General features: G+C 43.8%; 2 protein-coding genes across 2 annotated transcripts; both read right to left on the bottom strand.

Annotated features, from left to right (window-relative positions):
- Positions 1-1,249: 1,249 nt before the first annotated feature.
- LOC119726893 lies at positions 1,250-2,860 on the bottom strand. Its single transcript, XM_038198744.1, has one exon. The coding sequence runs from the start codon at positions 2,858-2,860 to the stop codon at positions 1,250-1,252; it is 1,611 nt and encodes a 536-aa protein (XP_038054672.1).
- Positions 2,861-15,753: 12,893 nt separating this feature from the next.
- LOC119726186 (E3 ubiquitin-protein ligase TRIM56-like) lies at positions 15,754-18,209 on the bottom strand. Its single transcript, XM_038197791.1, has one exon. It carries the CDS (start codon positions 17,787-17,789, stop codon positions 15,822-15,824), a length of 1,968 nt encoding a protein of 655 aa, XP_038053719.1. The 5' UTR covers positions 17,790-18,209; the 3' UTR covers positions 15,754-15,821.
- Positions 18,210-24,808: the final 6,599 nt, after the last annotated feature.

Here is a 24,808-nt window from a genome sequence, read left to right as displayed (position 1 = left end):
AAAAAAGACTGATACATTGCAAAAACCCCTTTATTTCATAATTTCTTAATTTTCTTAATTTCAGTAAGCATGTAGATCCATACATGTAGCTCCATACGATTAGCCTAACCTTCAAGTTATATTGTACCGATAAATGCAGTTACTGTGTGTGACTTCAAGAAATACTGTTGCATACTCATTCCTTTTGTATTTTCCATGTTACTTACACGTACACAAATAGATGATATCTTATAGCATTTATGTTTCCCAATATCAGAGTTGTAACGAGTCACTGATTTTTGTGACTCGAGTCGAGTCACAAAAATTTTAAAGAAGTGACTCGAGTCGAGTCGAGTTATTAGGTCAACAAGGTCGAGTCGAGTCGAGTCGAGTCACAGAGTGTGGTCGAGTCGAGTCGAGTCGAGTCAAGTATTTAGCTCGAGTCAATTCGAGTCACAAATATTTGAACACTTAATTACAATAAAAAGCAACAAACACAAGAGAGAAAGAATACAAGTCACCAGTCTATTACGGAAATCCAAAGACATAAAGTATGCTGTATGGTACCCAACCAACAGTTTCCATTGCTAGCTCACGTCACAGATAAGAAGATGTGAAACTTCGGTCTTATAACTGGTTTGGCTTCGGGTCTAGATTTTGTTGTTCGCTGATCGCTGACAACGTTAAAACCTAATTGCATTATACAAAACTGTTTCTGATTATTTAAAGGTGGGCCCGTCCGTATCCATTTTTGTGTGTGAAATCGGGACATGAATTTAGCCAGCGTTCCACCAAGAACTTCAAAATCGCCCGAAACCAATGATGAAACCACGGATTGAGAAATGCGTTTTAAGTCTGGTTCCGGGTTTAGCATTACATGCTATAGAACCACAAGGTGGGAGTCCGCAACACGGTGTATGTTTGTTGTTTCATTATGGAGGAAGGAAACAGACTGCCGCTGTATATAAACGTACATTATTCGCGAACATTAACGTGACGTGAACAAAAACTGGCAACGCGAACGGCGCAGCGTAAGTCATTGCAAATATTTTTCGCAAGTAAGTTTTGCTTTTATTTTGGGACTCGAGTCTTATTAGCCTTCCTCGAGTCGAGTCGAGTCATTCTGATGAGGGACTCGAGTCGAGTCGAGTCATTTGCTCGCAGTGACTCGAGTCGAGTCGAGTCATTTACCCGTCGGGACTCGAGTCGAGTCGAGTCGCCAAAAAATGTGACTCGAGTCAGACTCGAGTCGAGTCATTGACTCGAGTCATTACAACTCTGCCCAATATGCGCCCATTGTATCATCTGCACACTCATCATCAGCGATATCAGTGTCGTTGCTTCTAAATGTACACGGAGGGACTGAATAAACAACATATTGTTTTGATGAATTCTCCCCTGAAAATGTTGTAATGTGTTTTGTCTTGGTGACACCGGAGTAGATTTGTACAGCTTTCTCTCCAAACAGGATGAGGTCATTGTCTTTTGTGAGTATCATCCCATCTGGAGTTTGGCATTTCTTGATCACACATCCCTGGTACTTGCCTTTTGGACTGTAATAGTGAACCTGACTTGAATGTAGGTCCTTGGTGACAGCCACAAAGATTCCGCCTTCGCTGTCGCAACACACTTGTGATGGGTTGCCAATGTCAGTGTCGTCAATAGCTGGAATGCGGGTGCCATTGTAGTCCACTGCTTGCAGCCCCTCTGAACTGGTGTAGATGACACGCTGATTGCTGATGGCTATAGACCGCTCCATCTTTGGTGCTGGCAGTATTCTGATTATATATCCGTCTGGATTGTGCAGGGCTATTTTGTCACGCTGAAAACCCACTGCTATCAGATTGTTGTTATCGACAGCAAGACAAGTTGGGAAAATTAAATCATCTCCACCAGGTTTGAACTGACACAGCAGCTGATATTTCTGATCCAGGACCTTGACATTGCCTTGATCCAAGACAATGAGCTGATTGTCCTTGTTTACTGCAACGCGCCATGGACGAACAAGACACGGGATGTCCTGCTGTGTGCTTGGGGCATCGAGTGGGAAGGAAATCAACTTTTCCCTCCTTTGGTCTACCACAACTATTTCATTGTTTGAGAAAGCTGCAACGCCAGATACCCCATTGAAGAATTCCTCTGAATTAAACCTTGGCTTTTCTATTCTCAGTTTCCACCTCTTTGTTGTACTCATTCTAACAACCATTTCTGGCTTGTTATCCAGCACCAAACACCCAAGGAAACATTCCTCGGCTTCATTAAAGTCCAGCATGGCCAGTTTGTCAGACACTGTCTCTAGCTTTTCTCTCATGAGATCTTGAAGATTACCCACAACATTCTGACGAAGACTGAGAATGTCGCAATACCTTTCTTGAGTCATGAGTTGGTTCACCACCCCCAGAGTGTGCTGTGCCTGGGCCACCATTTTGCTGTTGTTGACCTCTGCTTTCTCAAACGTCTTAATTCGAAAGTTGTAGTTTTTTTCCAAGTCTTGTAGAAGTTCTTGCTCCTGCTGCTTGATACGGGCAACTTCCTTGGCAGCTTTTTTGGAGATTCTGTCTCTGGTGGTTGCATATGTGACATCTAATGTCTCGTGGGACTCATTTATATCTTTTATGGCAGAACTCACAGCTGACATTTTCTTGTCAACTGCAGCCACCAGCTTAGCAACTTGATCTTTGCATTTTTCCGCAGCCTCAGGTAAGCTAATGAGGCTGTGTTTTGGATTTCTATGTTCTAACAAAGTGCATGATGTACACAGCAACTGCTCGCAGGTGTTGCAGTAGACATTGAGATTCTGCTCTGGATGCTTGCTGCATTTGGGAACTTCTTCTCTTAGTTTACTCTTGTAGACAATCTCTCCTGATCGGAGTTGAGCCATTGTGTAGATTTTATGAGATTTCATGACAGTCATACGTTCATGAGCCTTTTGACATTCTTGACACAGGAAATGATCACAGTCCATGCATCTTGAAATAGCCTGATTCTCCTCATCACAGTTTTGACATTTGATCTCTGACCCTTGACCTTCCAGTAGCTTTTCCTGCATTGTAACTTCCTCCACCAGGGCACTGAATGCAAAGTTATTAGGGAGATCAGCAACCCCAGACCCTTCCAACATGGTTTCACGTCTGCACAGATGACATGCCAGCTTTGTACCACTAGGATCTTGGCTCTTACTGAGCTCTTGGAGGCATTGCAGGCAAAAACTATGCAAACAGTCCAGCAGTTTGGGCTGCCTAAAACGGTTGGTGCAGATGGAGCATTGCAGATGATCCACATTAATCTTCTCCAGCACTGATTGAGCTGTAACATTAGATGCCATCTTGGTCCTTCAGTTCAGCATGTATTGTTAATATTCTTGGACCTGTTAATTAGAAGAACAAGGTGACCTGCATCTTAAATCATGAATCATTAGTTCTTATGTGGTTTGGTCAAATGGGTCTGATTCTTTTTTTTCTTTTTTTTTGTACATTTTGTTTTACGGACGCACTGTTCGATTTGTAAAACATAAATGGGTGCACCTGTAAACAAAAAAAAGCAAAATCTAAAGGAACTGAAATTTGATATTATTTTCCCCCAAAAAATTCCTCCAAAGGCACAAATGTTTACAAAAAAAAGTTTATTATTACATGGTGTACCTTTCTCATATTAAAAAAATTAAGTAAAAAAAATAAAGAGGAAAAATTAGGCAAAAATTGCCAGGTCATGAGCAGGCTGAATGCACAATATGCTCTACACCAAGGCACAAGCGCGCTGCCACTTACCATTCAGTCAATATACTTTTTCAATATTCAATATTTGGTTTTGCCCTTCACCAAAGTATTTTTATACTTTTTATGAAGTTGCATTCACGTAAACATTCGTGTTAGCAAAGTTTCGTACCATATTGCTAGCCATGGGCATTGCCCATGCGTTTGCCGTATCTCAACAAAACCCAGACAATGTATGGCCAGAGAAATTACTGACACTTCTCTGGCTGTGTTGTGATAAGGTAAATTTCATGCTTTTTTTTGTTCCAACACTGCCACTGCAATAATCACAAGTACGGAGAAAATATAAAATTAAAAAGTGGCTAAACATTTCAATTTTATCTTGTTCAACTTGGCCTACAAAATAAAAAAGTCAGCAGAAAAGAAAAAGAGTGTGGCCTTAATGGAAGTGTAGCTTTTCTAATACATGGGGAAAAAACACCCAAAAACGTCTAATCCAATGATAGTTGATAGAATGCATAATAAACTCATTTTTCCCCATTTGGTGAAGTCATGATTTTTTTTCAGACTGGTTAAACACACTGATCATGGTGCATCTGAGAAGGAAACTGAAGTTGGTAGTCAAATGTCTGCACAGATCCCTATGCCAATTGTGGTTACATTTGTCAAGCTTATTCTCAACTAAACATACCTGAGTTATGTCAGAAGATATTTCTGCAATCAATTTGGCTGTTTGATGAAGAAACTGCTGGAATAATATTTTGCAGTAACTAATGATGGCTGGTTCTCACTCTCTGGATCGACTTGAATGTCTGTAGGGTGTGGCATTGCTCAGTGCCTGTAAATTCCCAATTCTATAAATACACCAGACTGCAATGGATCACAGGTCACACAGTTGAACTTGCATTGCCTAGTCAACAGGTATTGGTATTTTGTGAACCCCTTCAAAGGCCCAGTTTCTGGTAACAATAGATTTACCAAGGGCCTGTTCCAGTCACTGTGTTACACTGAAGCGGAAATGTGAATTTAACACATATATAATATGTTGAACTGTAGGCCTACATGTACATGTTTGTACATTTGTATGAAATTCATGTAGCAAAGGGAATATATGCAAATGTATGCATAACACTCACCCAAATTACAATACAACATATAGAACATTACAAGTTAAATATTCCTATCAGTCTTATCTTATACACGTAATATTCCTTTTCACATTTCCAAAGGAATTTTCATGTTTAAACAGTGTTTAACTGTGCGTGAATGATTACAATTCAAACATTTGATATGGGATCGCAATATAAGATATTTGTGATGACTTGGGTTAAGTTTTTCAAAAATGCTTTTAAAGTAACAGATTTTCCCAAAGAAGCATTGTTTCTTTTGGTGTCGACCTTGCAAAGAAAACAAAAACATGTAAATAATCCTTTTAAAGGTTTCTTGCATCGAAAGTGAGTTCATTATGGGTGATGCGTGTACTGCACATCGACTGCAAAATGCAGCCTGTGCCCCAGTGTGTAATGTGTTGGCCATACCTGTACATAGCACCCGAGGCCAAATGCAGCCCTTGGGTGTTAAAAACGTCATATCCCACATAGTGTCCTATCCGGCATTTGATGTCAGGTGGCTACCGCACTGCACATCCCCGAACACTTGGCCTCGGGGGGGGGGGGGGGGGGTGCTCTTCAAAACTGACAATTATTATGCATGCTGGAAAATTTATGCCGATTTTCACGGCTCAATGTAATGGTTTTGGAGCTTGGTTTCTTTTTTTCCTGTCAGAACTCTCTAACCATTTATGGAATTAGTTACTGAAAAAATATCTTTCAAAAAAGCTGCTCGGGGCAAGGGACAAGGTGCCCCCCCCCTCATCCTCTACCCTGCCCCCTCCCCTCTGGATACACCACTGCTCCCAGCTCTTCAAAACTGACAATTATTATGCTCTTCAAAACTGACAATTATTATGCATGCTGGAAAATTTATGCCGATTTTCACGGCTCAATGTAATGGTTTTGGAGCTTGGTTTCTTTTTTTCCTGTCAGAATTCTCTAACCATTTATGGAATTAGTTACTGAAAAAATATCTTTCAAAAAAGCTGCTCGGGGCAAGGGACAAGGTGCCCCCCCCCCTCATCCTCTCCCCTGCCCCCTCCCCTCTGGATACACCACTGCTCCCAGCTCTTCAAAACTGACAATTATTATGCTCTTCAAAACTGACAATTATTATGCATGCTGGAAAATTTATGCCGATTTTCACGGCTCAATGTAATGGTTTTGGAGCTTGGTTTCTTTTTTTCCTGTCAGAACTCTCTAACCATTTATGGAATTAGTTACTGAAAAAATATCTTTCAAAAAAGCTGCTCGGGGCAAGGGACAAGGTGCCCCCCCCCCCCTCATCCTCTCCCCTGCCCCCTCCCCTCTGGATACACCACTGCTCCCACATCACATTAGTCAACAATTGTCAATTGTAATTGAAGTCCGAGCTAAAAAGAGAAAAAGTATTGTAACGTGTTGTCAATTTGTTTACTTTAAACTTCAGGTGCTAAATGAAATGTCAGTGGCAGTCAACTGTGAGGAAGCCAAGAAACCTGTCTGCAAAAACAAGAACAGATTCCCCAATGTACTTCCATGTACAGGTAAGTTCATTTTGTAGAAGTTAGTATACTTTTCAAAAGACTGTTAAGTTGGAAAGTGGCCTCTTGAGGCAAACACCTGTCGGCACACTCACACTGTAGGATTAATAGGTGCTAAGGTAGTTTATGTAATATCTCCTTGCACAGCAAGAGAGATTTGGTGATTATTATGCAAAACAAGACTGCATCTTGACCTCGAGATTCTGACCATTCATCAGTGGGTACCTTCTATATCGGGTCTTTGGTTTTGTCATGTACATCTAATAACACGACTATACTTTTATGTTATAAATTGTGTTAAAAAAAAACAGCCTTTGTCAAAACGTTCTGTGACTTCGAATGATCATCACATAATATTTGAAATAACTCGCGTAATGTGAATGCCCACTTGTGCATGTTAACAGTATTAAAACCCAATGTCGGGTTTTATTGGATCTCTATGTCCGTTGCTGTATTATAAAAATATGGCATCAAAATTGACCAATGAACAGCTACGTCCAGATTTGAGAATGAAATGATGTCATGTCGACTCATGGCTGGCGCGCGGGGTCGCATTAATTTGCATGCGTAGATATATCAGACGTTGGGCCAGAGACAGAGAGGGTGACACAACGGGTGATACTCAGACTAGTGTTAAGGCTTCATTCCTACTAAACCATTTTGCATTTCAATTTATTAAGAAAAGAGTGGACTGCAACATTAGGCAATTAAATGGGGTTGATACCATTCAAACCTTTATTGGTTCGTAACTAGTTTTAATTGTAAATATGTAAGGGACTGTTAAAGCTGATATGATGTTTGAATTCCATATTTCTGTGTACCTTTTAAAGGTGTAACTATGGGGCATGTGTCTCCCCCCCCCCCCATTGAAATCTTGAATTGCAAACAACAAACTAGTTACCTTCAGTGCCCCCCAAAAAATTGGTGAACCCCCAGGTGCCCCCTAGAAGCTTAACCCTAGTATCGCTGCTGGTACCTTTAGAAAGTTCCAGATCACGTACATTTCACACTCACATAGAGTGTGTGATATTCATGATTTATCTATAGTTGCAGCGGGAACTTGACTGCACCCTCAGCAACCATACTATGTCGGCCCTGGCATCCAGGGGCTTCCTCTTGTTAGATGTCAGGTGTCTTGTCAACTGTTTTACGTTCGTAATGTAAAGAAATATTTACTTTAAACATTTTGTTTGTATTTAGCATGCCCTACAAATGCTATTGTTAGCAATTCATTTCGGGTAAAAAATTCCAAGTGGTGGTTTTTCCCTTGTCACAAGCGGTTGCTAAAGTACCAAAAAAATTCCGAGTCTACATCACTCTACTTACCTGTAGAGCGAATACTACATATGCATTGTTCCCTATGCCGGCAGGCAATTCGCTAAGAGTTTTACATACAATAGCGCCCTCACGTGTCCTACCCACGACGCCCTGTGACATGCGCACTACGTTAGCGTCCTCTTTTTCTCTTAGCCGCAGGCGAGGTATAACGTGGAACTTCAATCGACCTGAATTTCACTATTTTATTGGTACCTCTTTTGCTTGGAGAAAGCTATTTCGAAGAAATAAAGAGAAAGTATTTATTGTAGAGTTGTTCTAGTGAAGGATTTGAGTGAAAGTGAAGTAAGAAATGAGTAAATCTAGGAAGTTGGGGAGGACTGGGTGTGTCGATAATGGAGGGACGTACATCCCACCAGACAAGCCCGAGTTCTCGGGGGACTGCACCGGTGATGGTACGTCACCGCGGCAGCAGTCCCCTAGTCGGCCCCTTCAGCCACTGCCGGCTGTCGAAGCTGACGGACCCGTTGACCAAGCGGGGGGCCGTACACCCCCACCGTCTTCGGTCAATATTCACGGGTCCGCCCAACTGAAGGGGAAACGCACCGGCAAGACAAGGAAATTGTCTGACGCCGGGGCAGTACCCAAAAAGGGACGTACGGCAAAAGGTGGCCCCGCTACGGGGCGCACCGTGCCTGTCCCTGGCCCGTCTACGGGGCACACGCAGCCGGAGGAAGTACTCCTCCATGGCTCAGTGCACCCAGGCCCACCCAGCCCCGTGATTACCACGATGCCTGGGGATGGGCTGTTATATGGCCGGTTGATCGACCGTACAGCACCCGCCTATGTTACCGGCGTGGGAGCGCTGTCGGCCGCCCGGGCTATTGATAGCGTAGAGCCGAATCCCTGGGATTCCCCCAGAGATTTAACGCTACGCTCGGAGGGCCGTGCCTCTACATCGGATTTTATTCGTTGTTCGGGCATCCCCGTGTCCCCGCAATCCTCGGCAACTACTCGGAGTCGTTCTTCAAAGAAGAAAAAATCAAAAAAGAGCCGCCGTTCCCGCCGTTCTTCGACGAGTTCTAGCGAGTCATCCGGCCGATCACACCATGGGAAACGCCACAAGGGTGGCGACCCGATCTCACGCGATGATTTTTTGGAGGCCTTTCACTCCCTCGCGGCCTCATTGTCGGGCCGACAGGGAGATTACGGTCACAGTTGGCCGACTCCGGGCCAAAGGGACATACCACACACGGTTAGCCGTGCGCCGGAGTCCCCTCCAGAATTACAGCCCCCACACGCCAGTCATCACGGCCGTGGTGGGGTGACTACAGACCAGCGGACAATGCCGTGCACGGAGGGCCGTGCACCGGCGTCCCCGCCCGGTATTAGTTTACACCCATCGGTGTCACTAGACTCTGAGCGGGGCTCGATACCGGGACACCGTGACGGCGCTGCTTCGCCCCCGGAGCCTGGTTCCCATTCCCCGGTGACAACTCGCCCCCCGGACTCTGAAAATTCGGCGGACGAGAGCGAACTGACCCGCACCATGCAACGCCTATCGGTGGCTGAGACCGAACTTCGCCTGGTCCAACGGGATATGATCAGAGTTCTGAATCTTCCTGCTGGTACCGAACCTCCTCCTCCTGAGCGTCAGTCGTTCAAGAAGAGATCGGGACCGACGGCAGAACCGGTCCGGGCTTTTCCCACAATGCCCTTGGACCGCGTGTGCGTTGACCACATCGACGGTATAATGCACGCAAAGACATGGAGTGCCTACGCTAAACGCGTAGACTCATATTATCATTTCCCCCCAGGGGATTTTGAGAAATATTTCTCAACTCCAGTCCTGCCGGACTCGGCCATTGACAAACTCGCCGCTGACCGAGGGACAGCTTCATCCAAGGTTCCTTTTACAGACAAGACCCGTGGAAAGCTGGAGGATGTCACCCGCAGGATGGACTCGGCGGCACGCATGGGTATGCGTGCGACGTCCTTTCTTCTTCTCCTGTCAGAGTACCTGGCACTGGGATATGAAGAAGATTCGATGATACCAGCCGACATGATGGTGGCTGCTCTCCATTGCCTCGATCGCGGCCTGTGCTCCACTCTCGACCAGTTTGCTAGAGTGTCGACCTTAGCAACATCGTCACGCCGCAACAATGTGCTAGATGTGCTTTTCCTCCCTTCACCGGGAGCACGAAAGCGTCTCGACGATCTCCCGGGCTTATCTCAGGCCCGGACTTATTTTCTGGTAAGTTCCAGGAGGCCATGGAGGCCGAAGCAAAGCGCCTCAAGGCCACGGAGAAAATAAATCTCAAGAAACCGGCCGAGCCGAAAACCGCGGACAAGAAGAAACAGCCATCTTTTGTCATTCCCCGGCGCCGCCCCCCGGTCAGAGCGGCCCGTGGTGGATTTCGTGGGCGCGCCGATAAGGCGGTCGGCCCGCGCTATTCACAACCACATACCGGACAACAGCGTCCCCAGTCGGGACGCGGTTTCCGTGCGCCCACTCCCCGGTACACCGGGGCGTGGCGCAAGTGACTTATGCGTCTCCGGGCGGCCTCCCACCGCTGGACCCGTGGGAGGCCGCCTTCAGGAGTTCGTGGGGTCCTGGGTGCAGGTGACTTCCGACCGGTGGGTCCTCGAAACAATCAGCAGCGGTTACGCGCTCGAGTTTACGAGGACCCCCCCGTCGGACATGCTAATTCGGACAACGCCCGTACCGCCCGACACAGCAAAACGCCGCTCCCTCGAGGAGGAGATCGACGCCCTCCTTCTGAAGAGAGCAGTTCGTGTTGTCCCCCAAGGGGGGACCCGGGCAGGTTTCATGTCAACCTTCTTCTTGGCCCCCAAGAAGGAGACCGGCGTGTGGCGTCCAATACTGAACTTAAAACCCCTCAACAAGTTCATACGTCCGAAACGTTTCCGCATGGAAACGTTACGGACCATTCTTGCATCGATCATGACACCAGCGTGGGCGGCCAGTATAGACTTGAAAGACGTGTACTTTCACGTACCGATCAGGCCGGAACATCGCAAATTCCTACGTTTCCAATACAAAAATACACTGTACGAATTTGTGGTGCTCCCGTTTGGGCTATCCACTTCTCCGCGGGTGTTCACCCGGATTGTGAAGACGATCGGGGCGGCACTGCGGCGTCGAGGGGTCATGATATTCATGTACCTCGACGATTGGCTAGTAGTGGGCCGTTCTCGAGGGGAGACGGAAGCGGCGCTCCAACTAACGTGGCAACTTGCTTCCGACCTGGGATTTCTCATCAACACCAAGAAATCCCATCCAGTCCCCTCTCAGGTTCCCACCTTTCTAGGTGCATCCCTCGATCTTCGCAGGGGACTGGCCCGGCCATCGGAGGACCGCCTGCTGAACCTTCGGCAGTGCGTGTCCCTCTTCCTCCCGACGGTAGTGGCTCCGGCCCGAGCCTGGCTCAGGCTGTTGGGCCTTATGGCCAGTCTGGTGGACTTGGTGGATTTTTGCAGGCTGAGGATGAGGCCAATTCAACTTCACCTGCTGTCTTTCTACAGACCCCGCTGGCACCCGATCAACCATCCGGTGCCCACTACGTCTTGGCTAGTCCCCCACCTTCGTTGGTGGCTAGTCGAGGCCAACATAACGCAGGGCCGCGTTTTCCGCCCGCCCCGCCCGTCGGTACTTATCACAACCGACGCGTCAGGGTACGGCTGGGGGGCTACCCTCCACCCGCGACAGGTCGCGGGCGTATGGGGCCCCGCACATCAGTCATCCCACATCAATGTCCTGGAAATGCTGGCAGTCACCAACGCACTAAAACATTTCCAGTCGGACGTCAGAGGGCAAGCAGTCCTGGTACGATGCGACAACGCCACAGTGGTGGCATACATCAATCACCAGGGTGGCACTCGGTCAGGCCATCTGTGTGCACTAACGTGGGATCTCACCCTCTGGTGCATACATCACGGGATAGCCCTGTCGGCAGTCCACATCCCGGGGGAAGAGAACGTCACAGCCGACGCTCTCTCCAGAGGCTGGATCGCCCCGACAGAGTGGTCACTGCTCCCACAGGTGGCTCAGTCGATCTTCAGACTAATCGACCGGCCGCATGTGGACCTATTCGCGTCGCGAATGAACAATCAGCTACCGATCTACTGCGCGAGGGGCCCAGATCCCAACGCGTGGCAGACTGATGCACTGTCGGTGCGGTGGGACGGCCTACTGGCCTATGCCTTCCCACCCATCTCCCTCGTGTCTCGAGTGCTGACCAAGATCGAGCAGGAGGATTGCCGAATTCTCCTCATAGCCCCGTTCTGGCCCCGCCAGCCGTGGTTTCCCCGGCTCGTCCGACTCTTGGTTCACCGCCCGGTAATTCTACCGAGGAGGGCCGATCTCCTTTATCAGCCCAGCTCGGGAATCAATCACCAGGCTCCGGGGGATCTTCACCTGACGTGCTGGGTATTGTCACGCGATCCCTCTGCTCAGCAGGCCTTTCGCGACGAGCTGCAACAATTGCAGCCCAGTCCCGTAGAGCCTCAACCAGAAAGGTGTACGATAGCCGACTACGCCATTTCTTTAAATGGTGTAGACGGCAATCCATTCATCCCCCCAATACTTCTGTAGGGGAAGTGGGGGATTTCCTCCTATACCTTTTTAACAGTGGGCTCACGATGGCCACGGTCAAAAATTATCGATCGGCCGCGATCCATCAGGGATTTTCGGACGGTTCCTCCGTTTCCGGCAACCCTGCAATTAGCCAACTGATCAAGGGGATGTTTAATACTCGTCCCCCAGTACGCACATTAATCCCATCTTGGGACCTCTTCGGTGTATTATCTACACTGGCGAAGGCTCCCTTTGAACCAATGAATTGCTCAACTTTGTTACAGCTCTCCATCAAAGTAGCTTTTCTATTGGCTGTTGCTACGTCCCGACGACGTAGCGAACTACACTCGTTATCGATACAGACGGGACACATCCGGTGGGAACCGGGGGGTGTCCGCCTGATCCCTATGGCCGGTTTTCTCGCAAAGAACCAGTCGGAGACCTTTATGCCCCCGGACATCTTTGTCCCGGACATCAAGTCTTTTTCGAACGAGGCAAACGATAAACTTTGGTGCCAAGTTCGAGCACTTAAGTGGTATGTCAACCGTATGAAGTCACTTCGTACGGGACACGAAAAATTGTTCATCACGACGACCCCGCCCCATGGGCCGGCGTCCCGTGATACAATCACTCGCTGGATCGTGACAGCTATCCGGTCCGTACCGGGCGGCTGGCCAGCGACCCAGGGACCCATTCGAGCGCATGAGGTCAGGGGAGTGTCCACCTCGTGGGCCTTTTTTATGGGTGTCCCCCTAGGTGACATCGTCAAGGCAGCCTGCTGGAAGAACCCTACCACGTTCTCCGAATGCTACCTGAAGGATGTCCTCCAGGCAGATGGCAAGGCTGGAAGAGAAGTGCTGCTAGCGGCCAGTCGAGCCTCACGGAAGCACTAACGGGTGAGCATATCAATATACATATATATATTTGTATGGGCATTAAGTTTACTTAGGTGTACCTATCATGTGTTCATTCCCATAATGGTTACACCCCCCTGACTTCTTGCGCACGAGCTCTTTGGGTTCCCCTGACGAGGTGAAACCTAGAGCGTCTGGGGTGTAGGTTTTTGGTTGGGTGTTGTTTGCCTTTGGACACGCCTCATGTCCTACACCCCTGTAGACATACGGTAATTTGCGTATACCCACCGCCTTACTCGGTGCGAGTCTATGCATATGTAGTATTCGCTCTACAGGTAAGTAGAGTGATGTAGACTCCCCCCCCCACAGTAGTGTGGTTGGGGTCTACGAGCGAATACTTACCTGTAGAGCACCCCTCCCTCCTTCCCCACTATACTCGATTCCTTGAGTGCTTACGCAAGTAACGCTTGAGAAAAAGAGGACGCTAACGTAGTGCGCATGTCACAGGGCGTCGTGGGTAGGACACGTGAGGGCGCTATTGTATGTAAAACTCTTAGCGAATTGCCTGCCGGCATAGGGAACAATGCATATGTAGTATTCGCTCTACAGGTAAGTATTCGCTCGTAGACCCCAACCACACTACTGTGGGGGGGGGGAGTTTGTCTTGTTCATGACATTTGAAGTTTTCACAGGCACTAAAATATTTATTGTAGAACCCCACGAGGCAATCTTTAACAAACAATAGATTTCTTTCGACTACATTTTTTTATTTTGATAAAAATAAAAAGCTGACTTAAAATAAAAGCTGATTAAACAGTATTTTTAGTGGGTTTCTTTATTGCTCATGACACACTGTACCAGACTTCAACAAACCTGACTAATTTTCTAAGCTCATAGTTACATACTCAATGTATTTTGAGAGCATGTTGACAATATTCAAATACGGTCAATCAGTAGATAAAAAAAATCAAAATAAAATGTGTTCACCAATCTGATTACTTGATAATCCCCTCTTCCATTATGTACAAGTTTAAATGTTGGGAAACCACTGATACTATGTATTTGTCAAACACAAAATGGTCTTAAATGTAAACAAACGACAACTGAGAAAAGACGGTTGTTTCATGAAATCATTGTTGCTATGTTCTTAGAAAAAGTTTTTGAAAATGTCTTTGACAAAATATACAGTGAATGAACTAACTAGTGATACAATAACAACGGCTTCCAAATTAAGTGATCTATAAATGATAAAATACAAATATATCTTTTTGAGTTGCATCATTGGTGTAAAAACAGGCAGCCCTCATTATGTATGCAAATAACACTAAGAGCAGAGTTGTAACATGCCCAGTGGAAAATGCGGCTCAAACGTATGTGAGATGCTGATTGGTAAAATAACAGACTTTGGTTCTAAGCTGAAATGCCATTGTTGTCATGGAAGCTGCGGTCTCTTGGAGAGATATTCTGTAATTAAAGCAAATGCTTACTGCTTCATTTAGACTACTTGGTCTATCAGCATTTAGCAAACCAATACTTATTCAAAGAAGCAAAAGCCTCAATCATTGATGGAAGTAACTAAACTATTATTGTAATGATATGGAACCTCTCACAAGTAGGTAATTCTATACATTTAGGGTTCAAAGTCTGACATTTATCTTGTCCCTGTAACCTCGGAAATGTATAATTGGCCATTCGAGTGGCATTAAAAATGTTTTCAAACTAATTAATATTTGTTGGGTGGGTCATTTGATTCACAGAAGCATTCTTGGAGGAAGAGTACACACATAAAGGAGTGCATCTTCAATTACAAAATTGTAGATGCCAGACGTATAGGGACAGGAAAAAGTGGACCCCTAATTCATAGAATGTTCCAAATGCATTTTGTATTGTAGTATTCAAACAATCACATTTAAGAAAGGCCAAAAAAAAAAAGGATTTCAGTTTACATATGTACATCCATCATAATAACCACATTTACAAACATCCATGTATCATTGCAGTAGAATGCACAAGGTTTTCATTTTCAACTTGGTTGTAAATGTAATGAAACTAATATTTATTTGATGAGGCACTCAGAAAGCACTGTGAAAGAGACAACCAAGGGATTGCATATGATTTACTTTTAAACTATCGCTTTAGTTGAAAATCACATATTACCTCCAGTTGCTTTTGTGTATTTACTTTTGTCTCGTGTTCAGGGAGGTGCAAAATCTTTTTCATTCCAAAAATTGTTGCATTAATTTAAACTCAACAATTTTTCCAAGAATTGAACAATTGAATAACAAAACTTAAAGAAATGTTAACATTTCATACAGGAGCAGAGTTGTATCTTATACTTGGAAACACATCATGCATTGACTTTGTATTTGCTGAGACAAATCAGAGAAAATTGAATTTCCTCTCGTGGTAATACCTTCCGGACCATTGGTACCTTCCTCTTGATTGTAATATTCTTAGAATGTGCACTCTGCCCTATTTGCAAGCAATGTGAAGGGTCATTCCTGATTGCTCTCATTATTGGGCCACCAGATCTAAAAAAAAATTAGGAGTAAGGCTGGGTGTTGAAGTCCAAGATTTTAAAGGGGAAGTGGTTAAAGTGTTAGAGTCAAAGCATACAGAGACCATAGACCTTAGAAATAAACCAAATGTACAGTATTGTAGAATGTCATTCGAGGGAATTATGTTCTTTTTCAGTGATAACAGTGTTCAATGTCTGATGGAAGTGGTTGGTGGATACACTGGATAACCCCAGTTTAATTAATCTGTCCTTACACTCGGTGATAGACCTTTACAGACTCTCCTGCAGCCACTACCAGATCACCGTCCCATGTGAATGTGATGCCACGTGGACGACCACATCCCTTGATCACACATCCAATGTACTTGCCATTAGGACTGTAATGCAGAATATCACCAGTTGATCCACTCACAGCAACATAGATGCTGCCATCACTGTCACAGCACATATTCGTAGGGTACCCATCCACCGGCATGTCGCTGGTCATGTCTGCTGAAAATCTGGCTCCATAGTAGTCTACACATGTCAATCTTTTTCTGTAGGATGATGTGTAGATTAGGCGGTGTTCGTACATTGTCAGATAATCATCAATCATTGGAGCAGGCAGTCTCCTGATGAGGGATCCATCTGGGTTGTGTAGAGATATCTCATCCTTGCCTTCATAACCCACTGCTATCAGATTGCTGTCATCCACTGCAAGGCATGCTGGTTGGCTGTCTAATCCTCTACCTGGTGTGAACTGATGGAGGAGCTGATGTTGCTTGTTGAAGACCTTGACTACTGGACCATCTACAGCAAGGAGCTTGTCATCCTTGCTCACTGCAATACACCTTACATCAGTGAGGCCATTAATCTGCAACTTTTGTTGGATAGGAGATGGTTTCTGGTGACTATTGAGCATTGAAACTGTGAATAGGGCATATCCAGCAAATGCACTAGAGACTAGTGCAAGTATTGTATTGTTAGATAGCCCAGCAACAACTGATTTAATTGCATGGGTGAATCCAAAGTTCTCAATTTCAGTTTTCAGTTTCCATTTCTCCTCCACACATGATCTTGCAGGTCTTGGTGATTGCTTTGCTGCAGCCTGTGGCTCTTCCTCCAGAATGAGTCTCCCAAGTGACCTCTCACCTTCTTCAAAATCCATGAAGGTTAAATTGTCAGGAAATTTCTCTGGCTGTTTCCCTGTCAATTCACTGAGGTTATGCAAAAGCTTTTGCTGAAGTTCAAGAATCTCATGGCAACTTGCTTGATTCATGAGTTGTTTCACCTCCTCCAGCTTGTGCTCTATCTGTGTCACCTCTTTCCTGTTGGTAGCTTGAGCAGCTTCAAATGATGTGACTCTGTCATTATAAGTCCTGTCCATCTCTTTCATCAATTTCTGTTCTTCCTTTTGGATCTTTGCAAGCTCCTGTTGGATCTTTGTAATCTCCCGATGAGACTTATTGGAGAGGTTTTTTTTAGCGTTGGCAAACATTGTGTCCAGATCCTTGCGAGATTTGCACATCGCATCTATGATGGTGCTCAATTCTGTTTTTCTGCTCTCACTTTTTTGGACCATTTCTGCAACCCTTTTCTTGCATTTCTCCAATGCCTCGGGTAATCCAGTGAGTGAGTGTTTTGCATGATCAAGTACCGAGCAAGTTGTGCATATGACTTGCTGACATGTGTTGCAGTAGACATTGAGATTCTGATCTGGATGCTTGCCACATTTGGGAACTTCTTCTCTTAGTTTACTCTTGTAGACAATCTCTCCTGATCGAAGTTGCGCCAATGTGTAGATTTTGTGCGAATTGATGACAGTCATACGTTCATGAGCCTTTTGGCATTCTTGACAGAGGAAATGATCACAGTCCATGCATCTTGAAATAGCCTGATTCTCCTCTTTACAGTTTTGACATTTGATGTCTGACCCTTGACCTTCCAGTAGCTTTTCCTGCATTGTAACTTCCTCCACCAGAGCACTGAATGCAAAGTTATTAGGGAGATCAGCAACCCCAGACCCTTTCAACATGGTTTCACGTCTGCACAGAGGACATGTCAGCTTTGTACCACTAGGATCTTGGCTCTGTCTGAGCTCTTGGAGGCATTCGAGGCAAAAACTATGCAAACAGTCCAGCAGTTTGGGCTGCCTGAAACGGTTGGTGCAGATGGAGCATTCAAGATGATCCACACTAATCATCTTCAACACTGACTGGGCTGTAACATTAGATGCCATCTTCACTGTTGGGCTTGGTGTGATAGTATGACCTTTAACCTACAAATGAAGCACATTAAGTAAAAGGTTTTGGAATTACATGTATTTCAACTTCTAATGATCATTTGGTTGAAATAACCTACATGTAAAGTTTAAAACATTCTGTCAAGTAGAGTATTCATAAAATAGAAGGTTTATTCACATACTATACGCATGATTCAAACCTGATTTTAGTTTTTTTTCCCAAAAGAAAATAGCAACTTGTATAATAGGGTTACCATGTTCATGAAAGAGCATACTTTGTCCTGAAAATGTAACATCAAAGAATTCTTTTCAGCTGTTTTTCAGCTGGGACATTTTCCACGCCTAATGTAAGTTGTAATAAAGTTCATAACAAGTCAAAATAAAAGTAGGTCGCATGTGAAAAGGTTTTTAATGGCAAAAAAATGCCTTTGGCACAGTTTGTTTTATAAATAGTTTGTGAGTTGACCTGAGAAAGAATGACTTTTCATTGACTTGATGAGGACGTGGCTACCAGTCTGAATGAAACAGTTCACAAAAACTAGCATTTTTTTTCTAAGACTGGGGTTTGCTCTTCACCGACGTATTTTAATAAACACTGTATACTCGGTGTTGTAAAAAGTTCATGAAAAGAGCACTCGCTGTAAAAACTTTTTTTGTAAAATAAAAAATTGGGAGTGGGGGCTAGTACTATCTTCCTATGAGGGCGCTGTTCAAACTAGACGAACATGGACAATATGATTACAGACCAGTAAATAAACTTCCATAGACCCCAATGGTAAATGCTCCCACTTCCGAAATTCGGGAAAAATACTCACAAGTTCACAACTCTCCAATCTGTTCGAGACACACATCAAATTGAAGCTTATTTCATCATCTTACTTTTTTTTCTCCAACTTTTGGGGGGTCAACTGATGACTTTTAGGAGAAATTTCCATCCGAAGATGATCTCCCCTGAAAATAGTCCTGAAGCCCATCGCCATTTTGAAAAAACGATGCCGACACTCCAATGCAAAATAGAGCGCTTTAAGGGCCCCAATTTCATCCAAATTGAACAGAACTACAAGTTCACAGTCTTGTGCACGGCTTCCACCCATATTTTTTTTCAAACCCTCAAGTTCATGACCCACAGCATGCTTAAATACTGAAGATTTTGAGGGCATGCAAATCGTAATTTACTGGTCTGCAACCATATGTGTCAGTTGTCAGGACGGCACAACTAATGCCGATTGTGTGAAATTTCAAAAAGGGCACTCGTAAGAGGGTGCTGGTAACAAAAAGGGCACTGGTTTAAAAAAACCCACATATTTAAAATTAAACTTTTACAAATAGGGGGGAGTAAATGCTGGTGTAAAAAGGGCACTTGTATACAAAAGGTCAGTCTTACTATTACTCAGGTTGGACTCGAACCCAGTACCTCCTGTTTAGTGCAGACGTCTTACCACTCCACCTTTTGAGCTTGCCTGGGTCAGCTGGGTGGTTTGAGTCGAGGTGGGCAGGAGTTACTGCAACCAAATATTGCCTGCACCAGAAAATATATATTTCAAGTACTTTAACTGGCCCATATTTCAATTGTAAACTTGTCAAAAAAGTCCACTTTTCTGTAAGAAAATAAAAATAATAATAATAATAAAAGAACATATGTAAAGCACCGGTATCCACCTAAAAAAGGGGCTCATGGCGCTCGAGGAGAAAGTCAAGTTAGGATTGTGTGTTGTGAGAGTAAGCTTGTTTGTACAGGTGAGATTTTATGTTTGTCTTAAATGTTGTGATGGATGGAGATGATTTGATAGCCAGAGGGAGTTGGTTCCACACTCGGGCTGATGCTGCAGTAAAGGATCTGTCACCCCAAAGAGTGGAGGTCCTGGGCTCATGAAGCATGATGAGCTCACTGGAGCGGAGTCCGGTGCGTGCTGTTGAGTACGGGTGGATGAGCTCCATGAGATACTCCGGTGCATTGTTGTGGAGGATTTTGTACACGAATAGGCCAAGTTTGTATTTGATTCTATATGATACTGCAAGCCAGTGGAGATCTGCTAGTACAGGAGTGATGTGAGAATGTTTACTGGTGAGAGAGATTAGTCTGGCACTGATGTTTTGTAGTCGCTGCAAACGGTTTAGTTGATTTAGGTTAATGCCATACAATAGTGAATTGCCCATGTCAATTTTGGATGTGATGAAAGCGTGAACAAGTATTTCAGTTGTGTGTTTGTCAAGGTATTTACGTATGTGTCCGATGTTACGGATCGACATGCAGACTGATCTAGCGATTGATGTAAGGTGAGGTTCCATGGATAGAGATGAATCAAAGATAATACCAAGATTTCTGACTTGATTTGATGGCATGATGGCTGAATCACCAACCCTTATGGATGGAACATGAACTTTGCACGATTGCTGCTTTGAACCTATGATGATAAATTCGGTCTTTTCATCGTTGAATTTGAGCCAGTTGTGAGTCATCCAAGAACGTACGTCATCAATGCATGTTTCCATCTGCTGGATTGCTGAATCAACCTTGTGTTGTTGAGGGTCTACTGACATAATTGGGTATCATCTGCATAACAATGATAGGATAGACCATGCTTTCGAATGATTTCACCAAGTGGCATTGTATACAGAGAGAACAAGACGGGCTCTAGGACTGATCCTTGAGGTAGCCCAAAATCAAGAGAGACAGTAGATGAACTTGAATCATTGACCCGGACAAATTGGGATCGGTCATTAAGGTATGATTTAAACCAGTCTAATGCAACTCCATCTATCCCAATGCGATTGTTGAGACGGCTGAATAATGTGGGATGGTCAACTTTATCAAAAGCTGCTGATAGGTCGAGCCACACGAGCAATGATATCTTGCGCTTGTCCATAGCCTGCAAAAGGTCATTTTGGATTTTGAGGGTGGCAGACTCGACGCTGTGATTAGCACGGAAGGCAGATTGATGCGGGTCATGTAGATTATTCTCAATGAAGAAAGATGAGAGTTGCATTAAGTCTACCCTCAAGGGTTTTACTCAAAAGGGAAAGATTCGAGACTGGTCTGTAATTCTTCATTTCCTCTTTGTTTAGATGCGGCTTCTTTAAAAGAGGTCGTATCTGAGCAACTTTCATATCATCCGGTACATCACCAAACAGTAAACTGTCATTAATGATGCCAGTGAAAACCGGCACAAGGGAAGCTGAGCATTTCTTAAACAGGGATGATGGAATTGGATATAATTCGCATGATTTAGATGATGATTTACTGAGAATGTTAGACACATCATTTTCTGTAACTGGCTGAAATGATGTGAGGTGATGTGAGGCACAAAGCTCTTCCTCATGCAGCAAATCAGTAGTAACACGCTTGAAACCTTGGCGAATCTTCTGGATCTTCTCAGTGAAGGAACAGCAGAACTCATTTGCCAGATTCTCGTCAGTGCTTTCAGGGAGAGGGGACACACGACACCTGTGAAGTAATCGGTCAGTTAGTTTGAAAAGCTGTTTTTGGTCTTTGGCATTGGCCAAGAACAGCTTGTTGTAGTAGTTTTGACTTAGCGGTCGCCATCATGTGATTGACCTTTTGCTTTTGTTCTTGGTAGAGCAGGCGATCATTTTCAAGACGTGATCGTCTCCAGGCACGTTCTAGATGTCGCCGTTTCTGCTTTTCAGTATGAAGATCATCGCTATACCACAAGCAGTTGGGTCGAATTTGTATTGTGCGTTTCTTGCTTGGGGCATGTTTATCCAGGAGTTTTTTCAGGGTATTGTTGTACCTTTTCACCCTAGTTCCTAGAGCAGCCGTTGGGGTTGAGTGGAATAGATCCTTCCGTGTCGCCTTGTCCTTCCGTGGGTGGGTGGGTGGGTGTGTGTGTGTGTGTGTGTCCGGACAAATCTTGTCAGCGCGATAACTTGAGAAATACTTAACATATGAACTTCAAATTTGGTTTGTGTATTGTTCTTGGTAATCCTAAGAAACCTATTGCATTTGGGGCCGAAAGGTCAAGGGTCAAGGTCACAGTGACTAAAACAAAAGAAATTTTGTCAGCGCGATAACTTGAAAAATACTTGACATATGAACTTCAAATTTGGTTTGTGGATTGTCCTTGGCAATGCTAAGAAGCCTTTTGCATTTGGGGCCAAAAGGTCAAGGGTCAAGGTCACAGTGGCTAAAACAAAAGACATTTTGTCAGCGTGATAACTTGAGATATACTTAACATATGAACTTCAAATTTGGTTTGTGGATTGTTCTTGGCAATCCTAAGAAGCCTATTGCATTTGGGGCCTAAAGGTCAAGGGTCAAGGTCACAGTGGCTAAAACAAAAGAAATTTTGTCAGCGCGATAACTTGAGAAATACTTTACATGTGAACTTCAAATTTGGTTTGTGGATCGTTCTTGGTAATCCAAATAGGCCTATCGCATTGGGGGTTGAAAGGTCAAGGGTCAAGGTCACAGTCGCTAAAACAATAGATATCTTGTTTTTATTCTAAAATCATAGGGATTAGGGATTAATTCATATAAAACCTACAGAAGACACTAATGCTGTCAATGAAAGTTCCATGTGACCAAGGTACATGTAAGTTGATGTTAAAAGAGTGGTGTTATGTCATGGGAACAGTCACGGTTGCGGGGCATTTGTGTTTGTAAACACACCTGACTTGTTTTGTAATTTACTCAGCAATAACTGTGCCGAATCTTTTTAAAGGCCTAACATTTGTTTTGTAAGACTGCATGTAAGTACAAACAATGCATGTCACTTATTTCTGTCATAAATACAAGATCTGTGTATTCCACGTCTGTATTCTAACAGGTTTGACGGATCCACCTGAATTTCCGTCAAATACGCAAAGCTGTAATTGCCAAATACTGAATTTGAATGTACATGTACTTCATACAAGATAATGTGTTGCTGGTGATTTCTATCAAATGTATAGACAGACTTACAGGTAGACCCACTAAATAAAACTCTTACCTTCAGGTACACATGAAATGAGCTATTGCTATCTTCCCATTCTGATGTCACTTACAGCAATGGTAGAAATGAACAAAGATGGCGATCTACTGTACATATACGCCCCTCTGTATCAACACAGACCATGTCACATGATGTTGAGTTCAGTTATTTGCAGTCCCTGGAGTCCACTTATGTAGCGCTTTGGTACGAGCTGTACGAGTAAAATCAAACACAGCATGCGACTGTTTTCTACATCAAACAGATCCAAAGGTCTATAGGCTGTTAATATTAACAATTTGACAGACAGGTTTATCAGAATAGTAAACATTAAGAAGCCACAGGGTCAAGCTGAATTTCATCACAAATGACATTTGTTGTGAATATCTTTTGATATGTCGCAAGTTAGGATACTCAAGTCTGTAGTATAGACAAAAGTAAACAAATAAGAAAGAGGTACATGTAATGAACCGACAGTAAATAGTTTTGGAATCTAGTTTTGTTTTGTTGGTTGTTTTTTGTTTAATTTCTTTATATTTATTCACATTTCAGCAAGTGTGCAATTGGTGTTTTACATTACACTCAACGGCACTGTGCTTGCATAGTTTATCTTAGTTATATTCATCATAACCAAAGTTGTTATTTCTTTCAGTGATTCGGCATCAGTGCTTCGTTACCAAATTTCCAAAACTCACATTTTTAACGCTTTCTCTTTTATCAGTAAGCTACATGCATCCCAATTATTAAGTTCATGCAGCACTAAATTTGAATATTCATTCATATATTTTGCCTTCCCATAGGCTGATTGGTCCATTGCTGAGATGAATACTGAGATTGAGGAGAGCCACGCCTACCTCTACACATCACAGACTGATGAACAGGTAACACAACATCAATATGTGGTGTCAGTCTATTTGAAATCTGTATATGGTTGCTCAAGATGGGCAGGGCGTTCATGCCAGTTTTCAGGATATAGCCTGAAGTCAGGCTTTTTTTCTTATTTTGAAAAAAAAAACTCAGGCATTCCGTCCCATTTCGTCTTAATACATGATTGTATGAATTGTAAGTTCAAAGTAGACATACATATATGTACACATGTGTGGTATTGCAATGTGTTTACAATGTGTTGGCATTCCTTTGTTATTGTTCAACTCCTGTTACCTGTGACTGAACTGGTAAAGGGACTTGTGATTTACTAATAAAAGGACATGTGATCTTGCTTGTAGTCTTGCTTGAAATTGAGGGTCGAGTTGAAGCCTTGGGCTTAATGACCCATCAAATCTTGGTCAGAACTAATCTGATAGATCTGAGCTTAAAGAGGGCATGTGGTTGCAGAATAGAAATAACACATAAGAATAGCACTTGATGATATGATAAATGATTAATATTTTGGAGTGAATTTGCACTTGTGGAATTTCCAAACATTATTGAGATTTGCTATTAAAAGAACTATGGACTTGTGATGGACTTGACTACATTATAGACTGTAATTCAGCATATATTGGTTCCCATTTTCTTTTCTTTTCTGTAATTTTTTTCCCCTCCTGAATTGACCAAGGGAGTTTCCCTTGATTTCTGACATCTCTGAACAATACGAAATAAATTTCCTATTCAATGTGAAGAATTTCAAGAATACCACCAGACATTATCTGGCACAACTATTCTTTATAACAATGTTTTATTTGAGGGTGCTCAGGGATAAATGACATGCTTACTCAGGTTGTAATTGAACCCATGACCTCCTGCTATTACAGTATAAAATGAAATAGCAGAAAATATAAGTCCACTTTTGTTTCACCCCATGTTTCAAAATAAAACAACTACAAAATGAATAGACTACATAGTTTAATTCTACAAAACTTTCCACACCTGCCAACAGCTTTGTTAATAACTTGTGTTTCTTGATTTTTTTTAATATTGCTCTGTCATTTTAGGATTTCATTCACAAGCTGGTGGTGCATGAGATCCGTGTCTCATGGACAAGGTTCAACAGAGATGCGGTGCTGGGACTCTATGACACCTACAACAAGTCACAGGTAATCAGTGTGCAGGCTGCGTGGCTTGTGTTAGAAATCAAAAAGTTCTCAT

This window comes from Patiria miniata, unplaced genomic scaffold (assembly GCF_015706575.1).
Source record: "Patiria miniata isolate m_02_andy unplaced genomic scaffold, ASM1570657v1 HiC_scaffold_2, whole genome shotgun sequence".
Lineage (NCBI taxonomy): Eukaryota > Metazoa > Echinodermata > Asteroidea > Valvatida > Asterinidae > Patiria > Patiria miniata.
The sequence above is the reverse complement of the archived record's forward strand: the minus strand, read 5'-3'. Positions and strand labels throughout refer to the sequence as shown.

Coding starts and splice junctions, on each gene's coding strand:
- LOC119726186 (XM_038197791.1), bottom strand. CDS start 17,789: ATGGCATCTAATGTTACAGCCCAGTCAGTGTTGAAGATGATTAGTGTG.
- LOC119726893 (XM_038198744.1), bottom strand. CDS start 2,860: ATGGCTCAACTCCGATCAGGAGAGATTGTCTACAAGAGTAAACTAAGA.